The sequence below is a fragment of the Staurois parvus genome, unplaced genomic scaffold (genome assembly GCF_062004578.1).
Source record: "Staurois parvus isolate SC_StPar_1 unplaced genomic scaffold, SC_StPar_1.0 ptg000813l, whole genome shotgun sequence".
Lineage (NCBI taxonomy): Eukaryota > Metazoa > Chordata > Amphibia > Anura > Ranidae > Staurois > Staurois parvus.
Genome location: NW_028318609.1, coordinates 5,386,338 through 5,413,507, shown reverse-complemented (window position 1 = coordinate 5,413,507; position 27,170 = coordinate 5,386,338). Strand labels below are relative to the sequence as shown.

General features: G+C 45.3%; 1 protein-coding gene across 1 annotated transcript in view; it reads left to right on the top strand.

Annotated features, from left to right (window-relative positions):
• Positions 1-27,170, top strand: part of USH1G (USH1 protein network component sans) — a 113,270-nt gene that overhangs the window by 83,028 nt on the left and 3,072 nt on the right. Inside the window, exon 2 of the mRNA XM_089654868.1 lies at positions 24,215-24,598. Within this exon, the coding sequence (XP_089510994.1) occupies positions 24,215-24,598 (384 nt within the window). The remainder of the gene's footprint in view (positions 1-24,214; positions 24,599-27,170) is intronic.

Sequence of the window (27,170 nt, the reverse complement as noted above, 5' to 3'; positions counted from 1 at the left end):
TGCTGCCAAGTCCAGAGTCTGTCATGGTCCCTGTACGGCCTCCCATTGCTGCTGTCTCCATCGCCACACTCTGCTGCCATGTGCCACTTTCAGGTCTCTTCACACTGCTGGTGTGTTAAATTTTTTGACATAGGGTGCAGGCAGATTACGGGCCTCACATAGCTGCTGCCAGGCCCCTAATCTGCCATGGGCCCCTATATACCACCTCCTCCTGCTGCTGCCAGGTCCAGAGTCTCTCATGGGTCCCTGTACGGCCTCCCATTGCTGCTGTCTCCATCGCCACACTCTGCTGCCATGTGCCACTTTCAGGTCTCTTCACACTGCTGGTGTGTTAAATTTTTTGACATAGGGTGCAGGCAGATTACGGGCCTCACATAGCTGCTGCCAGGCCCCTAATCTGCCATGGGCCCCTATATACCGCCTCCTCATGCTGCTGCCAAGTCCAGAGTCTGTCATGGTCCCTGTACGGCCTCCCATTGCTGCTGTCTCCATCGCCACACTCTGCTGCCATGTGCCACTTTCAGGTCTCTTCACACTGCTGGTGTGTTAAATTTTTTGACATAGGGTGCAGGCAGATTACGGGCCTCACATAGCTGCTGCCAGGCCCCTAATCTGCCATAGGCCCCTATATACCGCCTCCTCATGCTGCTGCCAAGTCCAGAGTCTGTCATGGTCCCTGTACGGCCTCCCATTGCTGCTGTCTCCATCGCCACACTCTGCTGCCATGTGCCACTTTCAGGTCTCTTCACACTGCTGGTGTGTTAAATTTTTTGACATAGGGTGCAGGCAGATTACGGGCCTCACATAGCTGCTGCCAGGCCCCTAATCTGCCATGGGCCCCTATATACCACCTCCTCCTGCTGCTGCCAGGTCCAGAGTCTCTCATGGGTCCCTGTACGGCCTCCCATTGCTGCTGTCTCCATCGCCACACTCTGCTGCCATGTGCCACTTTCAGGTCTCTTCACACTGCTGGTGTGTTAAATTTTTTGACATAGGGTGCAGGCAGATTACGGGCCTCACATAGCTGCTGCCAGGCCCCTAATCTGCCATGGGCCCCTATATACCGCCTCCTCATGCTGCTGCCAAGTCCAGAGTCTGTCATGGTCCCTGTACGGCCTCCCATTGCTGCTGTCTCCATCGCCACACTCTGCTGCCATGTGCCACTTTCAGGTCTCTTCACACTGCTGGTGTGTTAAATTTTTTGACATAGGGTGCAGGCAGATTACGGGCCTCACATAGCTGCTGCCAGGCCCCTAATCTGCCATAGGCCCCTATATACCGCCTCCTCATGCTGCTGCCAAGTCCAGAGTCTGTCATGGTCCCTGTACGGCCTCCCATTGCTGCTGTCTCCATCGCCACACTCTGCTGCCATGTGCCACTTTCAGGTCTCTTCACACTGCTGGTGTGTTAAATTTTTTGACATAGGGTGCAGGCAGATTACGGGCCTCACATAGCTGCTGCCAGGCCCCTAATCTGCCATGGGCCCCTATATACCACCTCCTCCTGCTGCTGCCAGGTCCAGAGTCTCTCATGGGTCCCTGTACGGCCTCCCATTGCTGCTGTCTCCATCGCCACACTCTGCTGCCATGTGCCACTTTCAGGTCTCTTCACACTGCTGGTGTGTTAAATTTTTTGACATAGGGTGCAGGCAGATTACGGGCCTCACATAGCTGCTGCCAGGCCCCTAATCTGCCATGGGCCCCTATATACCGCCTCCTCATGCTGCTGCCAAGTCCAGAGTCTGTCATGGTCCCTGTACGGCCTCCCATTGCTGCTGTCTCCATCGCCACACTCTGCTGCCATGTGCCACTTTCAGGTCTCTTCACACTGCTGGTGTGTTAAATTTTTTGACATAGGGTGCAGGCAGATTACGGGCCTCACATAGCTGCTGCCAGGCCCCTAATCTGCCATAGGCCCCTATATACCGCCTCCTCATGCTGCTGCCAAGTCCAGAGTCTGTCATGGTCCCTGTACGGCCTCCCATTGCTGCTGTCTCCATCGCCACACTCTGCTGCCATGTGCCACTTTCAGGTCTCTTCACACTGCTGGTGTGTTAAATTTTTTGACATAGGGTGCAGGCAGATTACGGGCCTCACATAGCTGCTGCCAGGCCCCTAATCTGCCATGGGCCCCTATATACCACCTCCTCCTGCTGCTGCCAGGTCCAGAGTCTCTCATGGGTCCCTGTACGGCCTCCCATTGCTGCTGTCTCCATCGCCACACTCTGCTGCCATGTGCCACTTTCAGGTCTCTTCACACTGCTGGTGTGTTAAATTTTTTGACATAGGGTGCAGGCAGATTACGGGCCTCACATAGCTGCTGCCAGGCCCCTAATCTGCCATGGGCCCCTATATACCGCCTCCTCATGCTGCTGCCAAGTCCAGAGTCTGTCATGGTCCCTGTACGGCCTCCCATTGCTGCTGTCTCCATCGCCACACTCTGCTGCCATGTGCCACTTTCAGGTCTCTTCACACTGCTGGTGTGTTAAATTTTTTGACATAGGGTGCAGGCAGATTACGGGCCTCACATAGCTGCTGCCAGGCCCCTAATCTGCCATAGGCCCCTATATACCGCCTCCTCATGCTGCTGCCAAGTCCAGAGTCTGTCATGGTCCCTGTACGGCCTCCCATTGCTGCTGTCTCCATCGCCACACTCTGCTGCCATGTGCCACTTTCAGGTCTCTTCACACTGCTGGTGTGTTAAATTTTTTGACATAGGGTGCAGGCAGATTACGGGCCTCACATAGCTGCTGCCAGGCCCCTAATCTGCCATGGGCCCCTATATACCACCTCCTCCTGCTGCTGCCAGGTCCAGAGTCTGTCATGGGTCCCTGTACGGCCTCCCATTGCTGCTGTCTCCATCGCCACACTCTGCCATGTGCCACTTTCAGGTCTCCTCACACTGCTGGTGTGTTGAATTTTTTGACATAGGGTGCTGGCAGATTACGGGCCTCCTATAGCTGCTGCCAGGCCCCTAATCTGCCATGGGCCCCTATATACCGCCTCCTCATGCTGCTGCCAAGTTCAGAGTCTGTCATGGGTCCCTGTACGGCCTCCCATTGCTGCTGTCTCCATCGCCACACTCTGCCATGTGCCACTTTCAGGTCTCCTCACACTGCTGGTGTGTTGAATTTTTTGACATAGGGTGCTGGCAGATTACGGGCCTCCTATAGCTGCTGCCAGGCCCCTAATCTGCCATAAGCCCCTATATACCGCCTCCTCATGCTGCTGCCAAGTCCAGAGTCTGTCATGGGTCCCTGTACGGCCTCCCATTGCTGCTGTCTCCATCGCCACACTCTGCCATGTGCCACTTTCAGGTCTCCTCACACACTGCTGGTGTGTTGAATTTTTTGACATAGGGTGCTGGCAGATTACGGGCCTCCTATAGCTGCTGCCAGGCCCCTAATCTGCCGTAGGCCCCTATATACCGCCTCCTCATGCTGCTGCCAGGTCCAGAGTCTCTCATGGGTCCCTGTACGGCCTCCCATTGCTGCTGTCTCCATCGCCACACTCTGCCATGTGCCACTTTCAGGTCTCCTCACACTGCTGGTGTGTTCCATTTTTTGTCATAGGGTGCTGGCAGATTATGGGCCTCCCATAACTGCTGCCAGGCCCCTAATCTGCCATGGGCCCCTATACCGACTCCTCATGCTGTGACGTTGCAACAAGGTGGAATTCAACCCTACATATGTTAGACCGCCTTTACGAACAGCAAAAGGCCATCACAGATTTCCTGATGTTAAAAGCAGATAAAGGTACTCCCTGTGTAACTTAGATGTCAGCCATTGGCAGCTCATGCGTGACACCTGCGCTTGCTCAGGCCCTTTGAGGAGGCCACGCTATTCGTGAGTCGGCAGGACTATGGGATGAACGACGTCATTCCTCTGTTGCACGTCCTGGAACAAATGCTGTTAACAATGGCTGGTCAGGGTGCGGTAGACGTGGCGCACAGATCTCAACGCCACATGGCCCCTGTGGGGGCAGGACTGGAAGAAGAGGAGGAGGTAGAGGAGGACATTGGTGCTCAGGAATTATTGAGTGAAATGGGTGGTTTTTCCACTCAGCGGACAGGAGTGGAGGAGCAGGAGCATCTGGTAGAGGAGGAGGAAGAGGAGACAGAGGACCTAGACGCACCGTGGCAGTATGCTGTGGAGATGGAGGCAGGGAGTCCCTCGCATTCCTTGGCACAAATGGCCCATAGCATGCTCGGTTGCTTGCGTAGCGACAGCCGAATAATAACCATCAGACAGAGGGATGACTTTTGGCTGTCCACCTTGTTGGACCCTCGCTACCGTTCAAAAATGGTGGCCTTTTTCACACCTGCTGAGAGGGAGGCCAAAATAACGTACTATAAAAAACACCTATGTAGTCAGCTGGTCTCTGCCTGTCTGCGCCAACGTCCATCCTCAGACACTGTGGGCCCTGTGCGCTCGTGTTCCGCTGCCATGGCAGCAGGGGAGGGGTGGGGTGGTAGGAGCAGTGGCAGCTCCACCAGCAGCGGCTGCCTCAGTCTGCAGTCGATGATGAGTAGCTTTCTTCACCAGCGCAGTGAGGAAACTACTAACCAGCCGCAGCAGCAGCAGCAGCAGCAGCATCAGGTGGACCTGGAGCAGGACCTCAAACAACAGGCTTAGGCCTACTTGGACAGCACCCTGCCAACCGAGGTAGACAATCCCCTTGACTACTGGGCAACGAAACTTGACCTTTGGCCCCAACTAGCTGAATTTGCCCTTGAAAGGCTGTCATGCCCGGCCAGTAGCGTGGCATCGGAGCGCGTGTTTAGTGCGGCAGGAGGTATTGCAACTCCGCGGAGGACACGACTGTCCACCCAAAGTGTGGAGAGACTCACGTTTGTGAAAATGAATCAGGCGTGGATTAGTCTGGATTTCAAACCACCAGTTCCTGACACAACTGACTAAATCCGCCATGAATCATGCCCCAAACATGTGCCACTTTCAGGTCTCCTCACACTGCTGGTGTGTTCCATTTTTTGTCATAGGGTGCTGGCAGATTACGGGCCTCCCATAGCTGCTGCCAGGCCCCTAATCTGCCATGGGCCCCTATACCGCCTCCTCATGCTGCTGCCAAGTCCAGAGTCTCTCATGGGTCCCTGTACGGCCTCCCATTGCTGCTGCCTCCATCGCCACACTCTGCCATGTGCCACTTTCAGGTCTCCTCACACTGCTGGTGTGTTCCATTTTTTGTCATAGGGTGCTGGCAGATTACGGGCCTCCCATAGCTGCTGCCAGGCCCCTAATCTGCCATGGGCCCCTATACCGCCTCCTCATGCTGCTGCCAGGTCCAGAGTCTCTCATGGGTCCCTGTACGGCCTCCCATTGCTGCTGTCTCCATCGCCACACTCTGCCATGTGCCACTTTCAGGTCTCCTCACACTGCTGGTGGGTTCCATTTTTTGTCATAGGGTGCTGGCAGATTACGGGCCTCCCATAGCTGCTGCCAGGCCCGTAATCTGCCATGGGCCCCCGTACCGACTCCTCATGCTGCTGCCAGGCCCGTAATCTGTCATGGGCCACTGTTGTCGCTTGTTGGCATATTCCGCTCGTTCAGATGCTCCTTCTCCTGCTACTCCTCTTCACGGATTCCGTCAGCAGTCTTTCTTGGAATCCGTTTCCAAGAGACAACAGTTTGCGAGCACGCACCCGACGGTGCAGAAGCTGAACGTCCTCCTGTCCAAGTTGCTGCTGCCAGGCTCGTAATCTGTCATGCGCCCCTGTACCGCCTCCTCATGCTGCTGCCAGGTCCAGAGTGTGTCATGGGCCCCCGTACCGACTCCTCATGCTGCTGCCAGGCCCGTAATCTGTCATGGGCCCCTGTACCGCCTCCCCATGCTGCTGCCAGGTCCAGAGTGTGTCATGGGTCCCTGTACGGCCTCCCATTGCTGCTGCCAGGCCCGTAATCTGCCATGGGCCCCTGTACCGACTCCTCATGCTGCTGCCAGGCCCGTAATCTGTCATGGGCCCCTGTACCGCCTCCTCATGCTGCTGCCAGGTCCAGAGTGTGTCATGGGTCCCTGTACGGCCTCCCATTGCTGCTGTCTCTATCGCCACACTCTGCCATGTGCCACTTTCAGGTCTCCTCACACTGCTGGTGGTTTCCATTTTTGTCATAGGGTGCTGTATGGCCTCCCATTGCTGCTGCCTCCACCGCCACACTGTGGCTCCACACTCTGGTTTTGGCCCCGTGACTGCCCAAATGAGTGAAGTGTGCGGTGATTCTAAGATCGACGGCACTCATCTGCATGTCATACTGACTGACAGTATTATTTCTCTTCCCCAGCAGACTCCAAGGGCATTTAAATTAAAGGTACAGTGTTCTGCACTAATATTAAGTCTCTCTGAAGCCTAGAAACACCCTTTTTTAAGTTAAATTCACAGCGAATTTATTCGACTCGAATCGAATATTGTCCACGAATTCGCCGAATCAGTCGAATCGAATTTTTCATTTCTTCGCTCATCTCTAATTAATACTGTTTACTCCAGCAATTTTCATTGAAGGGAGGGGGAACTAAACTTAGAGTTATATGTACTTTGATTGACAAGCCCACATGTAACAATCTATTCATGTTCTGAAATATGACTTTACAACTAAATCTCTCAGTTTTATTATTATTATTATTATTATTATTAATATTAATAATAACTTGTACAACATAAATTAAACAGAGAATATACTATATTAAAATATACTTTTTCATGATAATTTATAACTATATTTATTCATATGTATTATTTCTCTGCTAAACTGATCCTGTCTAAGCCAATTCCACCAGAGATCTAACCAGCTATGCCCATCTCCACATATTTGCTAAGCACTTTCTTGTTATGCTCAGCTTCTAGCTAGTTAACTTTACTCCAGAAATATCTGGCATTTTCTCTAGCTCAGTCTTAACTGACAAATGTTACTTTAGACCACCTGCTCATTCATCTTAAATATGATTAATCATAAAAACCATATACAGGTGAAACTCAAAAAATTAGAATATCGTGCAAAGTTCATTTATTTCAGTAATGCAACTTAAAAGGTGAAACTAATATATAGACTCATTACATGCAAAGCAAGATAGTTCAAGCTGTGATTTGTCATAGTTGTGATGATTATGGCTTACAGCTCATGAAAACCCCAAATCCACAATCTCAGAAAATTAGAATATTGTGAAAAGGTGCAATATTCTAGGCTCAAAAAGTCCCACTCTAATCAGCTAATTAAGCCATAACACCTGCAAAGGGTTCCTGAGCCTTTAAATGGTCTCTCAGTCTGGTTCAGTAGGAATCACAATCATGGGAAAGACTGCTGACCTGACAGTTGTGCAGAAAACCATCATTGACACCCTCCATAAGGAGGGAAAGCCTCAAAAGTTAATTGCAAAAGAAGTGCTGTATCAAAGCACATTAATAGAAAGTTATGCAGAAGGGAAAAGTGTGTAAGAAAAAGGTGCACAAGCAGCAGGGATGACCGCAGCCTGGAGAGGATTGTCAGGAAAGGGCCATTCAAAAGTGCTGGGGACTTTCACAAGGAGTGGACTGAGGCTGAAGTCAGTGCATCAAGAGCCACCACACACAGACGGATCCTGGACATGGGCTTCAAATGTCGTATTCCTCTTGAACATCAAACAACGTCAGAAGCGTCTTACCTGGGCTAAAGAAAAACAGACCTGGTCTGTTGCTCAGTGGTCCAAAGTCCTCTTTTCTGATGAGAGCAACTTTTGCATCTCATTTGGAAACCAAGGACCCAGAGTATGGAGGAAGAATGGAGAGGCACACACTGCAAGATGCTTGAAGTCCAGTGTGAAGTCTCTACAGTCTGTGTTGATTTGCGGAGCCATGTCATCTGCTGGTGTTGGTCCACTGTGCTTCATTAAGTCCAAGGTCAACGCAGCCGTCTACCAGGAGATTTTGGAGCACTTCATGCTTCCTTCCGCAGCTTTATGGGGATGCTTACTTCATTTTCCAGCAGGACTTGGTACCTGCCCACACTGCCAAAAGCACCAAAACCTGGTTCAACGACTGTGGGATTACTGTGCTTGATTGGCCAGCAAACTCGCCTGACCTGAACCCCATAGAGAATCTATGGGGCATTGCCAAGAGAAAGATGAGAGACATGAGACCGAACAATGCAGAAGAGCTGAAGGCCGCTATTGAAGCATCCTGGTCTTCCATAACACCTCAGCAGTGCCACAGGCTGATAGCTTCCATGCCATGCCCCATTGAGGCAGTAATTGCTGCAAAAGGGGCCCAAACCAAGTACTGAGTATATATGCATGCTTATACTTTTCAGAGGTCCGATATTGTTCTATGTACAATCCTTGTTTTATTGATTGCATGTAATATTCTAATTTTCTGAGATTGTGGATTTGGGGTTTTCATGAGCTGTAAGCCATAATCATCACAATTATGACAAATCACGGCTTGAACTATCTTGCTTTGCATGTAATGAGTCTATCTCATATATTGGTTTCACCTTTTAAGTTGCATTACTGAAATAAATGAACTTTTGCATGATATTCTAATTTTTTGAGTTTCATCTGTATGTCTTCCCCCATCAGTGAAACTAGATTTTCAATAGCTTGTTGTTCACTGTCCTGAGATAAGAATCCATTGCCTTCCTCATTACTTTCTTCCACATACTGTACCTCTCAGACTATATCAGCCTAAAATATACTTTTCCAAGGAAGAGATTAATGTCCTTATATACCTCAAAATGATTAATCACATGGGTAGGTAAAAAGGACAGACCTTTTGCGAAGTAAATTAAGATGTCTGTCCTTTAAATCAAACTGAGAGAGACTGATAATTTTCATGTCTGTAAATTCCCCATGTGAGGGATGCATGTTGTGACATAAGTCACTATTTGCGTTTCTGACTCCTGGTGACTGCTTTAAACATCTCTCCCAAGGGTTCTTTTTCCTTTTCTCTGCCTAATTTCTTCTCCTCTGCATACGCTTCTTCCTCTTCCCACTGTCTTGAGTACTCCTCTGACTTAAGTGACAACCTCTACTATCAAAGAGGGATTGTCCTCTAAAAAACGAACTGATCTGGATTCCTCATTACTGTCGGGCGAAGTGGATCTGCCTCTTGATGGTGTGCATGAATGATAACGGCATCAACAGGTTCATCTTCACCCACGATGATTGGTTAAATCAAGTATGTCCCCACTAGCGCAATCATCCAAGTCTCTTTTTAAACAGACTGTTGAGCGAAATGCACTGATGTCACAATGTCATCATGTCCACGCTCCGGGCTGCACCACATGGCTTCTCCATCATGCCACTCCATACTAGATATCTAATATGGAACCATCTGATCCTCAGAGACGCCAGCCATAGAGTCATGCATGGAGGTTTATAGTGGCAGTGTAGCACAAATGGCCAGGACTGTCCAAATTGGAGAGACCATATCTAGAGTGGTGAGCAGTATCATACCTAAACCAGGTTGTGATTACATTGGGAGTTGGTCCCAGGACTGTAATTGCTCTGGGGAGCCTTTACATCTGGCAAATTTCATCTGTATGTGTCACATGCATGGATGTGGATTTCATTGTTTTAGGCCTGCATATTGCACTCAGCTCCAGCTTGCTGCTTATGCTCTGTCCTGTCTATCCAATCCGTCAATTGTGCTTTCTTCCTGCTGATATCTCCACTTTGGCTGCCGTAGCATTATAATTGCTATGATTAGAGATGAGCGAATTTCTCAAAAATTCGATTCGGCTGATTCGGCGAATTCCAGTGTGAAATTCGATTCGATGCGAATTTCTTCGCTACGAAGATGACTTATAAAAAGGGTTTCTAGGCTTCAGAGAGCCTTTAAATTAGTGCAGAACACTGTACCTTTAATTTAAATGCCCTTGGAGATGAGGAAAGAGAAGGAGAAGGAGAAGGAGAAGGATGAGAAGAAGGAGAAGGAGAAGGATGAGAAGAAGGAGAAGGAGAAGGATGAGAAGAAGGAGAAGGATGAGAAGAAGGAGAAGGAGAAGGATGAGAAGAAGGAGAAGGATGAGAAGAAGGAGAAGGAGAAGGATGAGGAGAAGGAGAAGGATGAGAAGAAGGAGAAGGATGAGAAGAAGGAGAAGGAGAAGGATGAGAAGAAGGAGAAGGATGAGAAGAAGGAGAAGGAGAAGGATGAGAAGATGGAGAAGGAGAAGGATGAGAAGAAGGAGAAGGAGAAGGATGAGAAGAAGGAGAAGGAGAAGGATGAGAAGATGGAGAAGGAGAAGGATGAGAAGAAGGAGAAGGAGAAGGATGAGAAGAAGGAGAAGGAGAAGGATGAGAAGAAGGAGAAGGAGAAGGATGAGAAGAAGGAGAAGGATGAGAAGAAGGAGAAGGAGAAGGATGAGAAGAAGGAGAAGGAGAAGGATGAGAAGAAGGAGAAGGATGAGAAGAAGGAGAAGGATGAGAAGAAGGAGAAGGAGAAGGATGAGAAGAAGGAGAAGGATGAGAAGAAGAAGGAGAAGGATGAGAAGAAGGATGAGAAGGATGAGAAGAAGGAGAAGGATGAGAAGAAGGACAGTTCTGTGACAGTTTCTGTCTATTTCTGACAGTTCTGGGACATTCACTCCATACAGCTGTTTCAACCGCTGTATGGAGGGAATGTCATGGAACTGTCAGAGTCCCAGAACTGTCATTAATAGTCTATTTCTGACAGTTCCATGACATTCCCTCCATACAGCGGTTGAAACAGCTGTATGGAGTGATTGTCCCAGAACTGTCAGAAATAGTCTATTTCTGACAGTTCTGGGACATTCACTCCATACAGCTGTTTCAACCGCTGTATGGAGGGAATGTCATGGAACTGTCAGAGTCCCAGAACTGTCATTAATAGTCTATTTCTGACAGTTCCATGACATTCCCTCCATACAGCGGTTGAAACAGCTGTATGGAGTGAATGTCCCAGAACTGTCAGAAATAGACTATTTATGACAGTTCTGGGACATTCACTCCATACAGCGGTTGAAACATTGTATCTATTTTTTTCCATAAATGACATTCTGCAGATACACTTAGAGGAGCGCTGCAGATACACTTTTTGCCGGCTTGGAATTATTCTTATTTTCATCCTACTTCTTCTTTTTCTTCTTATGAGGATGAGGATGAAGAAGAAGAAGTAGGATGAAAATAAGATTAATTCCAAGCCGGCAAAAAGTGTATCTGCAGCGCTCCTCTAAGTGTATTTGCAGAATGTCATTTATGGAAAAAAATAGATACAATGTTTCAACCGCTGTATGGAAGGACAGTCCCAGAACTGTCAGAAATAGTCTATTTCTGACAGTTCTGGGACATTCACTCCATACAGCTGTTTCAACCGCTGTATGGAGGGAATGTCATAGAACTGTCAGAAATAGACTATTAATGACAGTTCTGGGACTGTCCTTCCATACAGCGGTTGAAACATTGTATGTATTTGTTTCCATAAATGGATCCATTTATGGAAACAAATACATACAATGTTTCAACCGCTGTATGGAAGGACAGTCCCAGAACTGTCATTAATAGTCTATTTCTGACAGTTCCATGACATTCCCTCCATACAGCGGTTGAAACAGCTGTATGGAGTGAATGTCCCAGAACTGTCAGAAATAGACTATTTCTGACAGTTCTGGGACAATCACTCCATACAGCTGTTTCAACCGCTGTATGGAGGGAATGTCATGGAACTGTCAGAAATAGACTATTAATGACAGTTCTGGGACTGTCCTTCCATACAGCGGTTGAAACATTGTATGTATTTGTTTCCATAAATGGATCCATTTATGGAAACAAATACATACAATGTTTCAACCGCTGTATGGAAGGACAGTCCCAGAACTGTCATAAATAGTCTATTTCTGACAGTTCTGGGACATTCACTCCATACAGCTGTTTCAACCGCTGTATGGAGGGAATGTCATAGAACTGTCAGAAATAGACTATTAATGACAGTTCTGGGACTGTCCTTCCATACAGCGGTTGAAACATTGTATCTATTTGTTTCCATAAATGGATCCATTTATGGAAACAAATAGATACAATGTTTCAACCGCTGTATGGAAGGACAGTCCCAGAACTGTCATTAATAGTCTATTTCTGACAGTTCTATGACATTCCCTCCATACAGCGGTTGAAACAGCTGTATAGAGTGAATGTCCCAGAACTGTCAGAAATAGACTATTTATGACAGTTCTGGGACTGTCCTTCCATACAGCGGTTGAAACATTGTATCTATTTTTTTCCATAAATGACATTCTGCAAATACACTTAGAGGAGCGCTGCAGATACACTTTTTGCCGGCTTGGAATTAATCTTATTTTCATCCTACTTCTTCTTCTTCATCCTCATCCTCATAAGAAGAAAAAGCAGAAGTAGGATGAAAATAAGAATAATTCCAAGCCGGCAAAAAGTGTATCTGCAGCGCTCCTCTAAGTGTATCTGCAGAATGTCATTTATGGAAAAAAATAGATACAATGTTTCAACCGCTGTATGGAGTGAATGTCCCAGAACTGTCAGAAATAGTCTATTTCTGACAGTTCTGGGACATTCACTCCATACAGCTGTTTCAACCGCTGTATGGAGGGAATGTCATAGAACTGTCAGAAATAGACTATTAATGACAGTTCTGGGACTGTCCTTCCATACAGCGGTTGAAACATTGTATCTATTTGTTTCCATAAATGGATCCATTTATGGAAACAAATAGATACAATGTTTCAACCGCTGTATGGAAGGACAGTCCCAGAACTGTCATTAATAGTCTATTTCTGACAGTTCTATGACATTCCCTCCATACAGCGGTTGAAACAGCTGTATAGAGTGAATGTCCCAGAACTGTCAGAAATAGACTATTAATGACAGTTCTGGGACTGTCCTTCCATACAGCGGTTGAAACATTGTATCTATTTGTTTCCATAAATGGATCCATTTATGGAAACAAATAGATACAATGTTTCAACCGCTGTATGGAAGGACAGTCCCAGAACTGTCATTAATAGTCTATTTCTGACAGTTCTATGACATTCCCTCCATACAGCGGTTGAAACAGCTGTATAGAGTGAATGTCCCAGAACTGTCAGAAATAGACTATTTATGACAGTTCTGGGACTGTCCTTCCATACAGCGGTTGAAACATTGTATCTATTTTTTTCCATAAATGACATTCTGCAAATACACTTAGAGGAGCGCTGCAGATACACTTTTTGCCGGCTTGGAATTAATCTTATTTTCATCCTACTTCTTCTTCTTCATCCTCATCCTCATAAGAAGAAAAAGAAGAAGTAGGATGAAAATAAGAATAATTCCAAGCCGGCAAAAAGTGTATCTGCAGCGCTCCTCTAAGTGTATCTGCAGAATGTCATTTATGGAAAAAAATAGATACAATGTTTCAACCGCTGTATGGAGTGAATGTCCCAGAACTGTCAGAAATAGTCTATTTCTGACAGTTCTGGGACATTCACTCCATACAGCTGTTTCAACCGCTGTATGGAGGGAATGTCATAGAACTGTCAGAAATAGACTATTAATGACAGTTCTGGGACTGTCCTTCCATACAGCGGTTGAAACATTGTATCTATTTGTTTCCATAAATGGATCCATTTATGGAAACAAATAGATACAATGTTTCAACCGCTGTATGGAAGGACAGTCCCAGAACTGTCATTAATAGTCTATTTCTGACAGTTCTATGACATTCCCTCCATACAGCGGTTGAAACAGCTGTATGGAGTGAATGTCCCAGAACTGTCAGAAATAGACTATTTCTGACAGTTCTGGGACATTCCCTCCATACAGCGGTTTCCGGCAAAAAGTGTATGTGCAGAGTTCCTCTATTCTGCAGATACACTTAGAGGAGCTCTGCAGATACACTTAGAGGAGCTCTGCACATACACTTTTTGCCGGCTTGGAATTATTCTTATTTTCATCCTACTTCTTCTTCTTCTTCTTCTTCTTCTTCATCCTCATCCTCATCCTCTTCTTCTTCTTCTGAGGATGAGGATGAAGAAGAAGAAGAAGAAGTAGGATGAAAATAAGATTAATTCCAAGCCGGCAAAAAGTGTATGTGCAGAGCTCCTCTAAGTGTATCTGCAGAATAGAGGAACTCTGCACATACACTTTTTGCCGGCTTGCAATTATTCTTATTTTCATCCTACTTCTTCTTCTTCTTCTTCTTCTTCTTCTTCATCCTCTTCTTCTTCTTCTTCGGATGAGGATAAAGAAGAAGAAGAAGAAGAAGTAGGATGAAAATAAGATTAATTCCAAACAGGCAAAAAGTGTAAGTGCAGAGCTCCTCTAAGTGTATCTGCAGAATAGAGGAACTCTGCACATACACTTTTTGCCGGCTTGGAATTATTCTTATTTTCATCCTACTGCTTCTTCTTCTTCTTCATCCTCATCCTCATCCTCAGAAGAAGAGGATGAGGATGAGGATGAAGAAGAAGAAGTAGGATGAAAAGAAGAATAATTCCAAGCCGGCAAAAAGTGTATGTGCAGAGTTCCTCTATTTCTGACAGTTCTCTCACAGCTTCTTCACATGAACAGTGGTTGAAACATCTGTATCCTAAATATAAACTAATAGATACAATGTTTCAACCGCTAAACATGTGTTCCTTCTGTCAGAGAACTGTCAGAAATAGCGGAGCTCACTGCAGGGACACTTTTGCCGGCTGATCGGGAAATGTTCGATTCGCGCACCCGAAGTAGGCAAAATTTCGGTTTCGCCGCGAATCGAATATTTCCTGAAATTCGACTCGAATTCCGGTTCGCCTGGTTCGATTCGCTCATCTCTAGCTATGATATTCTGATTGACTGACCCTCAGTGCACGATTGATCTAAGTAAAATTCTGTTGTGGCAAAAGCTGATGTTGGGGTTGCTTTCCTCGTTTGTGACTTCACTGTATCCTGGGGAGATCGCCCTGGTACACGGCCTACATGACAGTAATGTCATGTTGTGCAGGCACCTGCAGCGGCCATTTTATGGGGCATTAGAGCAGCCCAGGGGACAATTGCCCTCCGGCCCAGCTCACCCCTGAGCCACGACATCTAAGGAATGTAAGGTTCATTATTTGACTTTTTTGTCCTTAGGTTATTCATCATTAAACCACTTCAACCCCTTAGGATTTACCAATATATCCTTGGGTGAAGAGGCCGTATCAGGATCATGGCTGCAGCCATGATTTCAGTACAAAAATTTTCAGCCAGCAATGGGCTTTCTTGTAAAGTTAATCCAAGTACTCTACAGAGAAAGAATATTTGGAATATGACAGAGGAACTTTATAGGTACATATATACCATTTGTTATAATAAAAAAAGTATTTATTAACAAAACCTTAAAACCATTTGTCACAATATAAATGTTCATGCACTCATCATGTGAAGTACAGTGTATTCCCCCAGTAATCAGTAGAGGCAGCTATTATTATTGCAAACGTTGTAGGTAGCCAAATATTCTGATTTCTCCAACTGCGAGGGTTCCACCTTCCACAATTATGCCCTACATGAAATACAAATATACACCTACTGGGTACAATAGGATAAAAATCAATGTGTACACATTCTCAAAGTGGTGAAGAGAATTTCACGAGACTGGGGTGGGCCTATTTTCTGTTTAGGTGCGGGGCAAAGCTGTTGGAAGGGAACCACAACATCAGATATTGATATAGGTAACACAGATGGCATATTGACCAAGTTATTAGAAATATATACTTTCTGAGGTTCCAGAAAACTATGCAGTATCCTCAGGCCAATCACAGTAATTTGGACAAGAATAATGCAAATCAGGGTTTACATGAAGCCTATAGGGTAATCAGAGGGAGGCTCCTATGAGAATCTTTGAGCCATAATAATCACAATAATATTTATAAGTAGCAGGAGTAGTACATTGAAGATACTGTATAGAAAGAAAACAAACAGAGGGAGCACCGGCCTAGTGCATTACCTAAAAAACATTTATTAAAGCAATAAAAATAGGTATTGTACTCACAAACGCCAATTTTGTCAAAGGCACATCATGAAAGAAAAGCTCTGTACAATCTACACTATGTGTCTGTCCCCAATGGGAAACCTGGACTTCCAACAGGTTAAAGCGTTTGGAGTACTTGCTTCTTCCTCAGAGGTTGGCTCTGATGAAGAGACAATTCCTAGAAAAATGTTAGCCTGTTGGAAGTCCAGGGTTTCCATTGCGGACAGACACGTAGTGTGGATTGGACAGAGCTGTTCTTTCATGATGTGCCTTTGACAAAATTGTTGTTTGTGAGTACAATACCTACCGTATTTTTCGGACCATAAGACGCACTTTTTCTTCACCAAAAAGTGGGAGGAAAAGTACCTGCATCTTATGGTGCGAATAGAAGAAGTTGCAGAGCGGCAGCGGGTCCCCCGGGACCTTCTGTGTCCAGGCTTCTCAGGCGACTGCATCATCCCTCCCCCGCCCGTGTCCAGGCTTCTCAGGCAGAGCGGCAGCGGATTCCCCCTCACCTTACCTTGTCCTCGGGAAGCCGATCTGTGCAGGAGGCGTGATGCTGCTGCTGTGTCACCGCCGTATGCTATTGGAGGATAGCATGTAGTAGGCGGTGTTACAGTACACAGCAGTGCGCATGCCCCTCTCACCTTACCTTGTCCTCGGGAAGCCGATCTGTGCAGGAGGCGCGATGCTGCTGCTGTGTCACCGCCGTATGCTATTGGAGGATAGCATGTAGTAGGCGGTGTTACAGTACACAGCAGTGCGCACTCCAGTCATCGGCTTCTGAGGTAAAATGTCGCTATAGACTACACTACATTTTCCCAATAAATTGTTCCCAATAAAAAAAACTGTTTTCCCTCTGTCCCTTTTTTCCTTTCAATTGTCACTCTTTTTCTTTTAATTGTCACTCTTTTTCTTTCAATTGTCACTCTTTTTCTTTTAATTGTCACTCTTTTTCTTTCAGTTGTCCCTCTTTTCCTTTCAATTATCACTTTTGTGATCTGAAGTACCGTACCATATACGGTACTTCAGATATATGGTACCATAAACCATACTCCCATATATGGTACCATAAACCATACTCCCATATATGGTACCATAAACCTGTATGAAAAATACCGTATACGGTATGCAGTGACAAAGCAAATGGTCAGCGGTCAGTGACAATGCACATGGTCAGTGGTCAGTGACAATGCAAATGGTGATTGCTCAGTGAAAACGCAAATGGTTAGTGCTCAATAGTAATCATTGAAGAAATTATGGTATACTGAAAGTTCCTTCATTTCTTGCAGAAAAATATTGTACCGTACTACTGTACCTCATTCTACAAAGATGCTGAAGCAGAAAAGAATAGCCTATAAAATTCCATACAAACTGGAGGTTATCAAATATGCTAAAGAGCATGGAAACAGAGCAGCGGAGAGGCATTTTGGGCCGCCTCCAACTGAAAAACTGATTAGAGAGTGGAGGAAACAGGAGGATCGGCTGCAAAAAGAAGACAAAAGCAAGCACACTTTCCGTGGGCATGCTGCAAAGTGGCCAGAGTTGGAGGTGGACGTGAAAGAATGGATCATGCTTCATCGCAATAATGGCTTCTCCGTCTCAACAAAAATGATCATTTTTGAAGCGAAACGCATTGCTAAAGAGAGGGGCATTCAAGACTTTACAGGATCACCATCATGGTGCTACAGATTCATGAGAAGATGTGGTCTTGCTATGCGTACCAAAACCAGAATTGCCCAAAAAATGCCCAAAGAATATGAGGCTAAAATTCTGTCCTTTCACAATTTTGTTATCAAAGCCAGAAAGAAAAACAGCTTTGAAATTGGCCAGATTGGGAACATGGATGAAGTTCCGCTAACATTTGATGTGCCTTCTAATAGGACTGTCGACCTGAAGGGTGCCAAAACCATCACAGTGAAAACTTCAGGGCATGAGAAGACGCATTATACAGCTGTGTTGTCCTGCTGTGCCGATGGCACCAAATTGCCATCCATGCTGATTTTTAAAAGGAAAACATTTCCAAAAGATGCCATTCCAAGAGGTGTTGTGGTACACGTCCATGAAAAAGGATAGATGAATGACAATGGCATGAAAATATGGGTTGAAAAGGTGTGGTCCAAACGTTCTGGAGGACTTCTGAAAAAACCTGCCCTATTAGTGCTTGACCAATTTAGAGCACATATTAGTGAACCAACCAAAAAGTGCTTCAAGGAAGTAAAGACCCATCTAGCTGTCATTCCCGGAGGTCTTACCAGCCAGTTGCAACCTCTTGATGTCTCCATAAACAAGCCATTTAAGGTCTTTATGAGAGAAGAGTGGAACAAGTGGATGGCTGATGGTAACCATGATTTGACACCCACTGGACGAATGAAGAGGCCCGCCATCACTCAAGTTTGCGAATGGGTGAAAAGATCATGGGACTCAGTGAAGGAAGAGATTGTTGTACAGTCGTTCAAAAAATGTGGCATTAGCAATGCCTTAGATGGAAGTGAAGACTGTATTTTATACGAAGACAACGAAGAAAGTGATGTCAGTGATTGTGACCAAATGAGCTTCATGAATTCTGACTCTAGCGAAGAAGAGTTCTTGGGGTTTTCAGAAGACTAGAGTACTCAAACCTTTGTCTTTATGTGTTAATGACAGTGATAATGGTTCTTAATGCCACTGTTGACTGCTGTTCAGTTTATATGGTTCAAATATTATTCTGTTATACTTTATTAAATATTTTATTACACTATTTGGTTCAGAATATTTTTTTCCTATTTTTCTCCTCTAAAAACCAGGTGCGTCTTATGGTCAGGTGCGTCTTATGGTCCGAAAAATACGGTATTTTTATTGCTTTAATAAATGTTTTTTAGGTAATGCACTAGGCCGGTGTGCCCCCTGTTTGTTTTCTTTCTATCCAGTACATTTGGACTTCCCCGGTCCTCTGAGGGCAGCAAGGAGTGCACATTCCAGGACACCCAAGATGTGGCCATAGCCTTTATTGGATCCATTCCCAAGCTCAGGAGTATTTGGGTTGCTGTTGCAGATACTGTACCTTAGGTGGATGTTAAGAGATGCTGTCCTGCACGTGCATATTTTCACAGGGGCATTTACTCAACATAGGATTTAAACCATCCCATCCCATGGAATGCAATATTAAAAATTTTCTTGTAAAAGTAATCCAAGTACTCTACAGCCATCCTGTTATTTCTACAGGGTGTTGCCCACAACACCTTTACCGGGCTCTCCCGGAACCACAGCCACTTTCTCTGATTGGGATGTGAGAGGGGAGGAACGTACATCAGTACCCGCCTCCCCTCTGTGATGTAAGAACCAGAAAAATGAGTATTTGGTCACTTCCGGTTTAGGTTTGATGTTTATGGCTTTTAAAGCATTTGATCAAACCAATCATAGGTTGATCAGATGCTTTTGAGGGAAGAACAGAGATCTGGGGTCTAATAGATCCCAGATCTCTTCATAAAGAGGACCTGTCACTGCCCATGCTATCACAAGGGATGTTGTTCATCCCATGTAACAGTAATAAAGTTAATCAAAAAACTTAAGGGAACAACATAAAAAAGCTTTAAGTAAAATAAATAGGAAAATTAAAAAAAAAATGTAAGTGCTCCCTGTGCTCATGCGCAAATGCAAACACATATGTAAGTCCCAAGCTCATTTATAAACAATGATCCTACCACATATGTAATGTATCGCTGCAAATGTCGGATTGCAACTACCATTTTATTCTCCAGTATCTCTGCTTTCAAAACCTATGTCATATTTGGGAGTTCTAAAAAATTATCTAGCAAAAACATTGATTTTATTATGTATGTGAGAAGTGTCAGAATTGTCCTGGTGATCAAGTGGTTAATTGTGCTTGGTGAACTGTATCTGCTTTCCGAGATTTTCCAGTCGGTTGCCATACACTGCTACAGACAGTACATTCTTTCACACTGGCACTCAGAGAGGGTGAGTTATTGGGCTGGAAATAATCATGGAATTGCTTACTGGCATTTGGGAAAAAAAATAAAAACAGATCAAGTACTTTAACAAAGTTGTATGACAGTTGTTTATGTTTCATATGACTTTATATGTATATTTTTGATTGATTTTAACTGGTAAATATTTTATATAAAAGACATGCTCTGTTGATGAAATGTAAAGAGTTTTCAGAGTAAATGACATAAGTGTTAAGCAGGCCATAGATTATGCAATTTCCTTTCCTTCCCTCCCACAGCATTATTGTGTTCTGCCGGATGGGAGCCTTCCCCACCATAGTTATTGTTACTGGTTATACCTGGTGGCATTAATCGTTTGGGAAAAACAAGACAGGTTGTTCACAAATCGATTGATAGATTGACTTGTGTACAACCAAGGTGCCCATACATGGATTGAAATTTTTCCAGTCCCTGCTGAACCAGCCAAATTTCGATCCATGTATGGCCGGCTCTATGCAGTGAATATACAAGTGAGCAATTTAGGATATTATCAGGATAGAAACTGAATGGCTTAGAAGGGAGCAATATTGTCACCAGGCCTAGATAATAGGTTTTGTCTTTGGCATGTGTACGATATCACCTGATTTCAGATTTAGGCTATCCTACATTCTCCAGATCTCTCTTGAAGGAGGATTTACTAAAGACACAGACTGAGCACTTTGCAAGTGAAGTTGTTCCAGAGACTAGTAAATGAAGGGAGCTCTGCTGACTTCCATCATCCAATCATGTGCAAACATGCACAAAGAGGATTGTGTTGGAGGGTGGATGCCCACATGCTGGTTATGTTGGAGGGTGGATCCCTAAATGCTGGTTATGTTGGAGGGTGGATCCCCACATGCTGGTTGTGTTGGAGGGTGGATCCTCACATGCTGCTCATGTATGGTACAATGGCCACCTGACATCAAGAAGCTGTCCAGAAACAGACACCCATCTGGACCCCGACTGCAAGAGAAAGACAGTTATTTTAAACTTTTTGAGAGTTTGTGAGCTTTGTCAGTTTGGCATGGTCACAAATAAAGTTGGGTGAAAAAAAGTCTTATTTACATATAAATACTCCCAATTGTGCAACAGTCTGCCTTTTGGTCTGCAGATGTGAGCACATGGCTTGCTGCTGCCATGTTTGTTGGAGGTAACCCGACCAGCGGATGTTGGAGAGTGGATTGCATAGATCTTCTGTTACATTGGTTAAGGACAAATAGAGAGGGTGTATCTAATGGGGACAAAGACAACAATAAAAACCTGACAGGTGTTTTAATCCACCTTTATTCTATCTGAAAATTTAAAAATAAGTTTTTTTCCTTTAACAAATCAACCCCAGTGATTTCCATGTTCCAGGTTTCTATGCATTACTGTTGAGAGAACTGATCCAAAAAGGCAGAAACTACTCAAAATTGCCTATTATATTTTTACATTTCTTAACCGCCTCCCGTCCGCCATATAAGGAAATGATGGGAGGACTGTGGCTCTCTCGTTCTGGAAGGACGTCATATGACATCCTCCCACTCTAGCTGCGCATGCATGACCCCCGCTATATTATGTGCCTGAGCCGACAGGGAGGAAGACTGTTAGTAAACAAAGCAGCCCTCCTCCCTGTCAGAGATCATCGGCAATCACCGGGCGCCAGTGGGTAATCACCAGCTTGGACCCGGTGATTGACAGCCACGGCCGCAAATAGCAGCACTGGTAGGGTGCGTGCGTGGCCCTCGTATGCCCCCTACCCGGTAATACAAAATCACGTATGTATACATGATTTTGTGCACCCCCTGCTGCCCTGTAGCAGTATTTCTGCTATAGGGCTGCGGGGAAGCTGTTAAAGCAATCTACTGAGCTGGCCAGAACCAACTCTTGAGGGAGTCTATTCCACATTTCAACAGCTCTTACCGTGAAGAAACCTTTCTGTATTTGGAGATTAAATCTTTTTTCCTCCAGACGTAAAGCGTGCCCCCTTGTAATCTGTGATGACCTCAGGGTGAATAACTCTACACTGAGTTCACTATATGAACCACTGATGTATTTATACATGTTGATCATATCCCCCCTTATGTATTTATACATGTTGATCATATCACCCCTTAATCGCCTCTTCTCAAGAGAGAATAAATTCAGTTCCTCTAATCTTTCCTCATAGCTGATCTCCTCCATGTCTCTCCAGTTCCTCAATGTTCTTTTTGTGAATTAGTACCCAAAACTGAACTGCATATTCCAGATGAGGTGTGACTAATGATTTGTACACGTGGATATAATGGGTGGACCAAGTGTCTCTGCACCTGAACCCTAAATCTAGGGAGGTCATATTTAAAGGTGCAGTAGTGGAAGATAAAGTTGCTTCAGTTTTTCCAAACTGCTCCCACGTGCCAGTGTAGTTTAATTGTCAAGACACAAAGTTCCTGCGTTGGAGCCCTCAGGTAAAAGGGAATCCCATGGTACAGGATATAAGTACCCAAATTATATCCTAAGGTAAGGTGACTCTGTGCCTCCGAAAAGTGGGGAGGTCAAAGCATGAAGCATATAATGTGCATGGAATTTCTTGCTCTATGTCCCTTTGAGCTGGGCTGCTTTTCACTCTTGGGATGTTTCACCTCCTTTGTCATTTTATTCAATGAAGCTCTCTACTGTCATTTCACATTTTTATCTGTAATTCCTTCATGCACATGGTGCCATATGCAGTGATGACTTGACTGTTGATTTTTTTACCCACTTTTTGGTCTGCCTGTGTTTTTCTATATTTTAAAACATGTCTTTGAAAAACAATTTGAACAAAAAGTGGGCCAGTGGCCTCTCACCGCCAAGTAGTCTTAGAGGAACTGAATTTATTCTCTCTTGAGAAGAGGAGCTTAAGGGGGGATATGATCAACATGTATAAATACATCAGTGGTTCATATAGTGAACTCGGTGTAGAGCTATTCACCCTGAGGTCATCACAGAGGACAAGGGGGCACTCTTTACGTCTGGAGGAAAAGAAATGTAATCTCCAAACACGGAAAGGTTTCTTCACAGTGAGAGCTGTGAAAATGTGGAATAGACTCCCTCAAGAGTTGGTTCTGGCCAGCTCAGTGGATTGCTTTAAAAAAGGCCTGGATTCTTTCTTAGATACACAGAATATAACTGGATACTAAAATGTATAGGTAAAGTTGATCCAGGGAATATCCGTTTGCCTCTCGGGGGATGAGGAAGGAATTTTTTCCCTGCAGGAGCAAATTGGATCGTGCTTTGCTGGGTTTTTTGCCTTCCTCTGGATCAACTGTGGGTATAGGATTATAACTTTTTTTTTTTAATGGTTGAACTGGATGGACGTCTTTTTTCAGCCAGACTAACTATGTAATTATGCCTCCTCTGGCCCTCTAGCATCTGGAACCAGTGATGTTGGCAGCAATTTAGGATTCAGTAATGACAATCTTTTATGAAAATGATGTCAGTAGGGACTCAGGAACTGAGAGTGGTGATCTCTCACAGAACTCGTGATGTCAGTGGTGGCTCAGGGTCTGACAGTGGCAATCTCACACAGCTGTCACCTTCGTGTATATGTGACAGCAACCCACTATGACAGTCACCACCCACTCTTCCACTGAGATTGCCCTGAGCCCTGGCTACTGCTGCCTTTTCCTCCTCTCACCAGCACACGGCTTCTGGGCATGGTAGTCACACAGAGATCTACAACATGGAGTCCAGTCTCTATGGGGACTACTTCCCCCACAAGTCTTTGCACCTCCCAGCATTCCTCAGGCAAGGGTGTGTGGCTTTTCCTCTTCAGGCTGCATTGCAGCCAATCACAGTGTCTTTTCCCAGTGGGCAGACTCTCCTCCAGCAGCTTTGTATACAAATACAGCCCTGTCAAAGTGACAGTATCCTCTCTCTCCCTCTGTCTGCCTGAGAAGTCACTCCACACTATTCACTTGTGGCATTAGTATAGGGAATGCCATGGGGCGGGGCTACATATATTTCACCAACACGTATTTACCACATAGTAATATAGGTAAAAAATATGGTCTAGGGCTAGGTGCTAATGTATCCATAGGTCTTTCTATAATGTGTATACTTTGTTTCCTGTACTTACTCCTAAATTATATATTAATGTTTTGCTGTTAACATGTTGTTATAGAGAAAAAAAAAAGGCAGAAACAGCTAAACTGAACTTGTAAATGCCAGTAGAAAAATAGTAGCCATTCAGTAGAGCATACCAAAAAAAAAAGAATCAGAAATAATTCTATGAAGAGTCGTGCTGTTGCTGCTGTTTTGTAATCATGTCCTATTTTCCTCATTTTAATCAGTACCCATTGTGTCTCTTTTAGGGGGGATCCAGATAAATGTGACATTTGGGGAAACACCCCTTTGCATCTGGCTGCTGCCAATGGGCATCTAAATTGCTTGTCCTTTCTGGTGTCTTTCGGGGCCAATATCTGGTGTCTGGATAATGACTACCACACGCCATTGGATATGGCTGCCACCAAGGGCCACATGGAGTGCGTGCGTTATCTGGATTCCATTGCAGCCAAGCAGAATGGTTTAAATCCCAAGCTGGTTTCCAAACTGAAGGACCGTGCTTTCCGTGAAGCAGAAAGACGAATTCGTGATTGTGTAAAACTGCAACGCAAGCATCATGAGCGGATGGAGAGGCGTTATCGAAAAGAGATGTCTGACCGTTCTGATACCATGAGCTTCTCTAGCTTTTCAAGGTACCTGAATATCTCCTCCCTTACTGTAATGACACTGTACTTGTTACTCTGCACTCTGCTCCATAGAGTTCATGTCAGAGGTTCACCTTCGCACACCATAAAAAGGAAACATCATTGATGAACCAGGTATGCTGCTATATTAAATACATTACTCTTATATTTAATAATATTAAAAACAAAAAATGGTTCAGAAAATTCTACCAATGCCAAAGGATTTCTAATTTTGGGCATTTGCACAATACACTCCCACCTGGCAGCACTAGGGTCGTTGGTTCGAATCCCAACCATGGCACCACCTGCCTGGAGTTTGCATGTTCTCCCTGTGCCTACATGGGTTTCCTCCGGGTACTCCGGTTTTCTCCCACACTCCAAAGACATGCTGATAGGTTAATTGGATCCTGTCTAAATTGGCCCTAGTATGTGTATGTATGAATATAAGTTAGGGACTTTAGATTGTGTGCCCAGTGGTGTATTTTGGTTTTGTGCTGCCCTACGCAAGAGTAAAATTGGGTGCCCCCCTCCATCTGAATTTGTCCCACCCCAGCCACAGAATATCGTTCTTGTCGCAGGGTCTGATGAGGAAGTTGCAGATGTTCACAGTGAACATCTGTGGCTTCCTCATCAGACCCTGAGACATGATTCATCCAAGTGCCACATATGTGGGCAATGGTGCAGAGGATGGGGTCAGCGGGACATAGGATGGGGTCAGCATGGCAGAGGATGGGGTCAGCAGGGTATAGGACAGGGGTCAGTAGGGCAGAGCTTGGGGTCAGTGGGACAGGGGTTAGGGTCAGCATGGCATAGGATGGTGCCAGCGGGGCAGAGGACAGGGTCAGTAGGGCAGAGCAAGTGGTAAATGGGGCAAAGGATGGGGTCAGCGGGGCAGAGAACGGGGTCAGCAGGTCTCTCTCTCTCCCTCCTATACACTATACACACTCTTCTCTCTCTCCCTGCTGTTCACTATACACACTCTTCTCTCTCTCCTGTGCATTATACACACTTCTCTATATACAACTCTGCACAGTTATTTCTCTCATGCCACTACTCCCCCAACCTCAACGTCACGGCTCCCCTTCCACCCCGCCTTTTCCAGAAACCCTCTCTCTGCTCGCCTCCCGCCTGCTGCTTCTCCTCACTCTGCCCTCAGACCCTTACAGTTTAGGAGCAGAGGCGGCTCTTCAATCAGGTAAAGTAGGCAGCCGCGAGGTCTAATTAAAGAGCCACCTCTGCTCTTCTACCTGGGGGTGGCGCCACCCTCCTGATAAAAGCCGCCCAAGACAAACACCTTGTTTGCCTTGCGGCAGATATGCCCCTGTGTACGCCTCTTGAGGGTTAGGGACTGATGTGAATGCACAATATATATGTAAAGCACTGTGTAAATTGACGGCGCTATAAAGGAACCTGTAATTAATAAATAAATACACACGCTTGCTTGGCATTCCACAGTCACAGTTACTCCATTTACAATAGGATAAAGTGCACCAGGAGAATGCTGCAGTCAGTGAACATCTATCACATATAAAATGTGAAGAATGATAATTCCACTCAGTGTTGCCAACCTCCCAAAGTAAAATTTACTGACAGGATACCAAAAATTCACTGACAGCAGTATTTTTTTTACTGGCAAAACTCATGAAATTTACTGAAAGAACCCATTTTTCTACTGGCACTTCAAAAAGTACATAAAATAACCATTTTCAGTGCAAAACACTGCAAATAATATTTAAGTTGCACACGTAGCTAGTGTGATTAGCAATGTGTTTAAGGTGTAACAAAGGCAAAAAATATATTTCTCTTTTTACATGAAGGTCCAGATAATATAAACCAACACAGATTCCCTCCTACATCAGAGTCTGCAAGGTTCCCCTTTACCACTGGGGAACTCTGCGGACCCTGAAGTAAAGGGAACTCTGATGTAAAGGAGAACGCTGATGAGTATGATGTAAGGGTGAATGCTCCAGACTTTGGTATAAAAGGAAACTCTGATATAACATGGTTTCTGGTCACCAGAGCCCCCCTTAATCATCCACAGCATTCCCCTTTACATTAGAGTTCCCATTTACATCATGGTCTGCAGCATTTCCCTTTACATCAGAGTTCCCCTTTACATCCGGGTCTGCAGAGTTCCCCCTTGCACTGTAAGGGGGAATCCTGCAGATTTAGATGCAACGGAGAACTCTGAGGACACTGATTTAAAGGGGAATGCCGGGAACTCTGATGTGAGGGGGACTCTGGTGAATACACAAAGGTAAGAAGGAGTTACCGATATAAGGGGGAATCTTTATATCAGTGTCCCCCTTACCTTACTGTATTCTATCCCCCTTACATCAATGACACTCCCCCGACTGGCCTTATGCCGCTGTCACTGACCTCCTCTCAGGTGCAACGTGCAGGGCTCAGTCAGATGGTCCTCTTCGGGCCCCAGCTTGGTGGCTCTGGTTTCATCCTATATTCTCCTCTCCAGTCCACACACGTCTGACTCCTCCCATCACTCCCATCCCGGCAGCGCTCCCCCTCTTGACTCCTCTCCAGGCTCCCCCTCAGAGACTTCAGACGTGATACAAGAGATGGT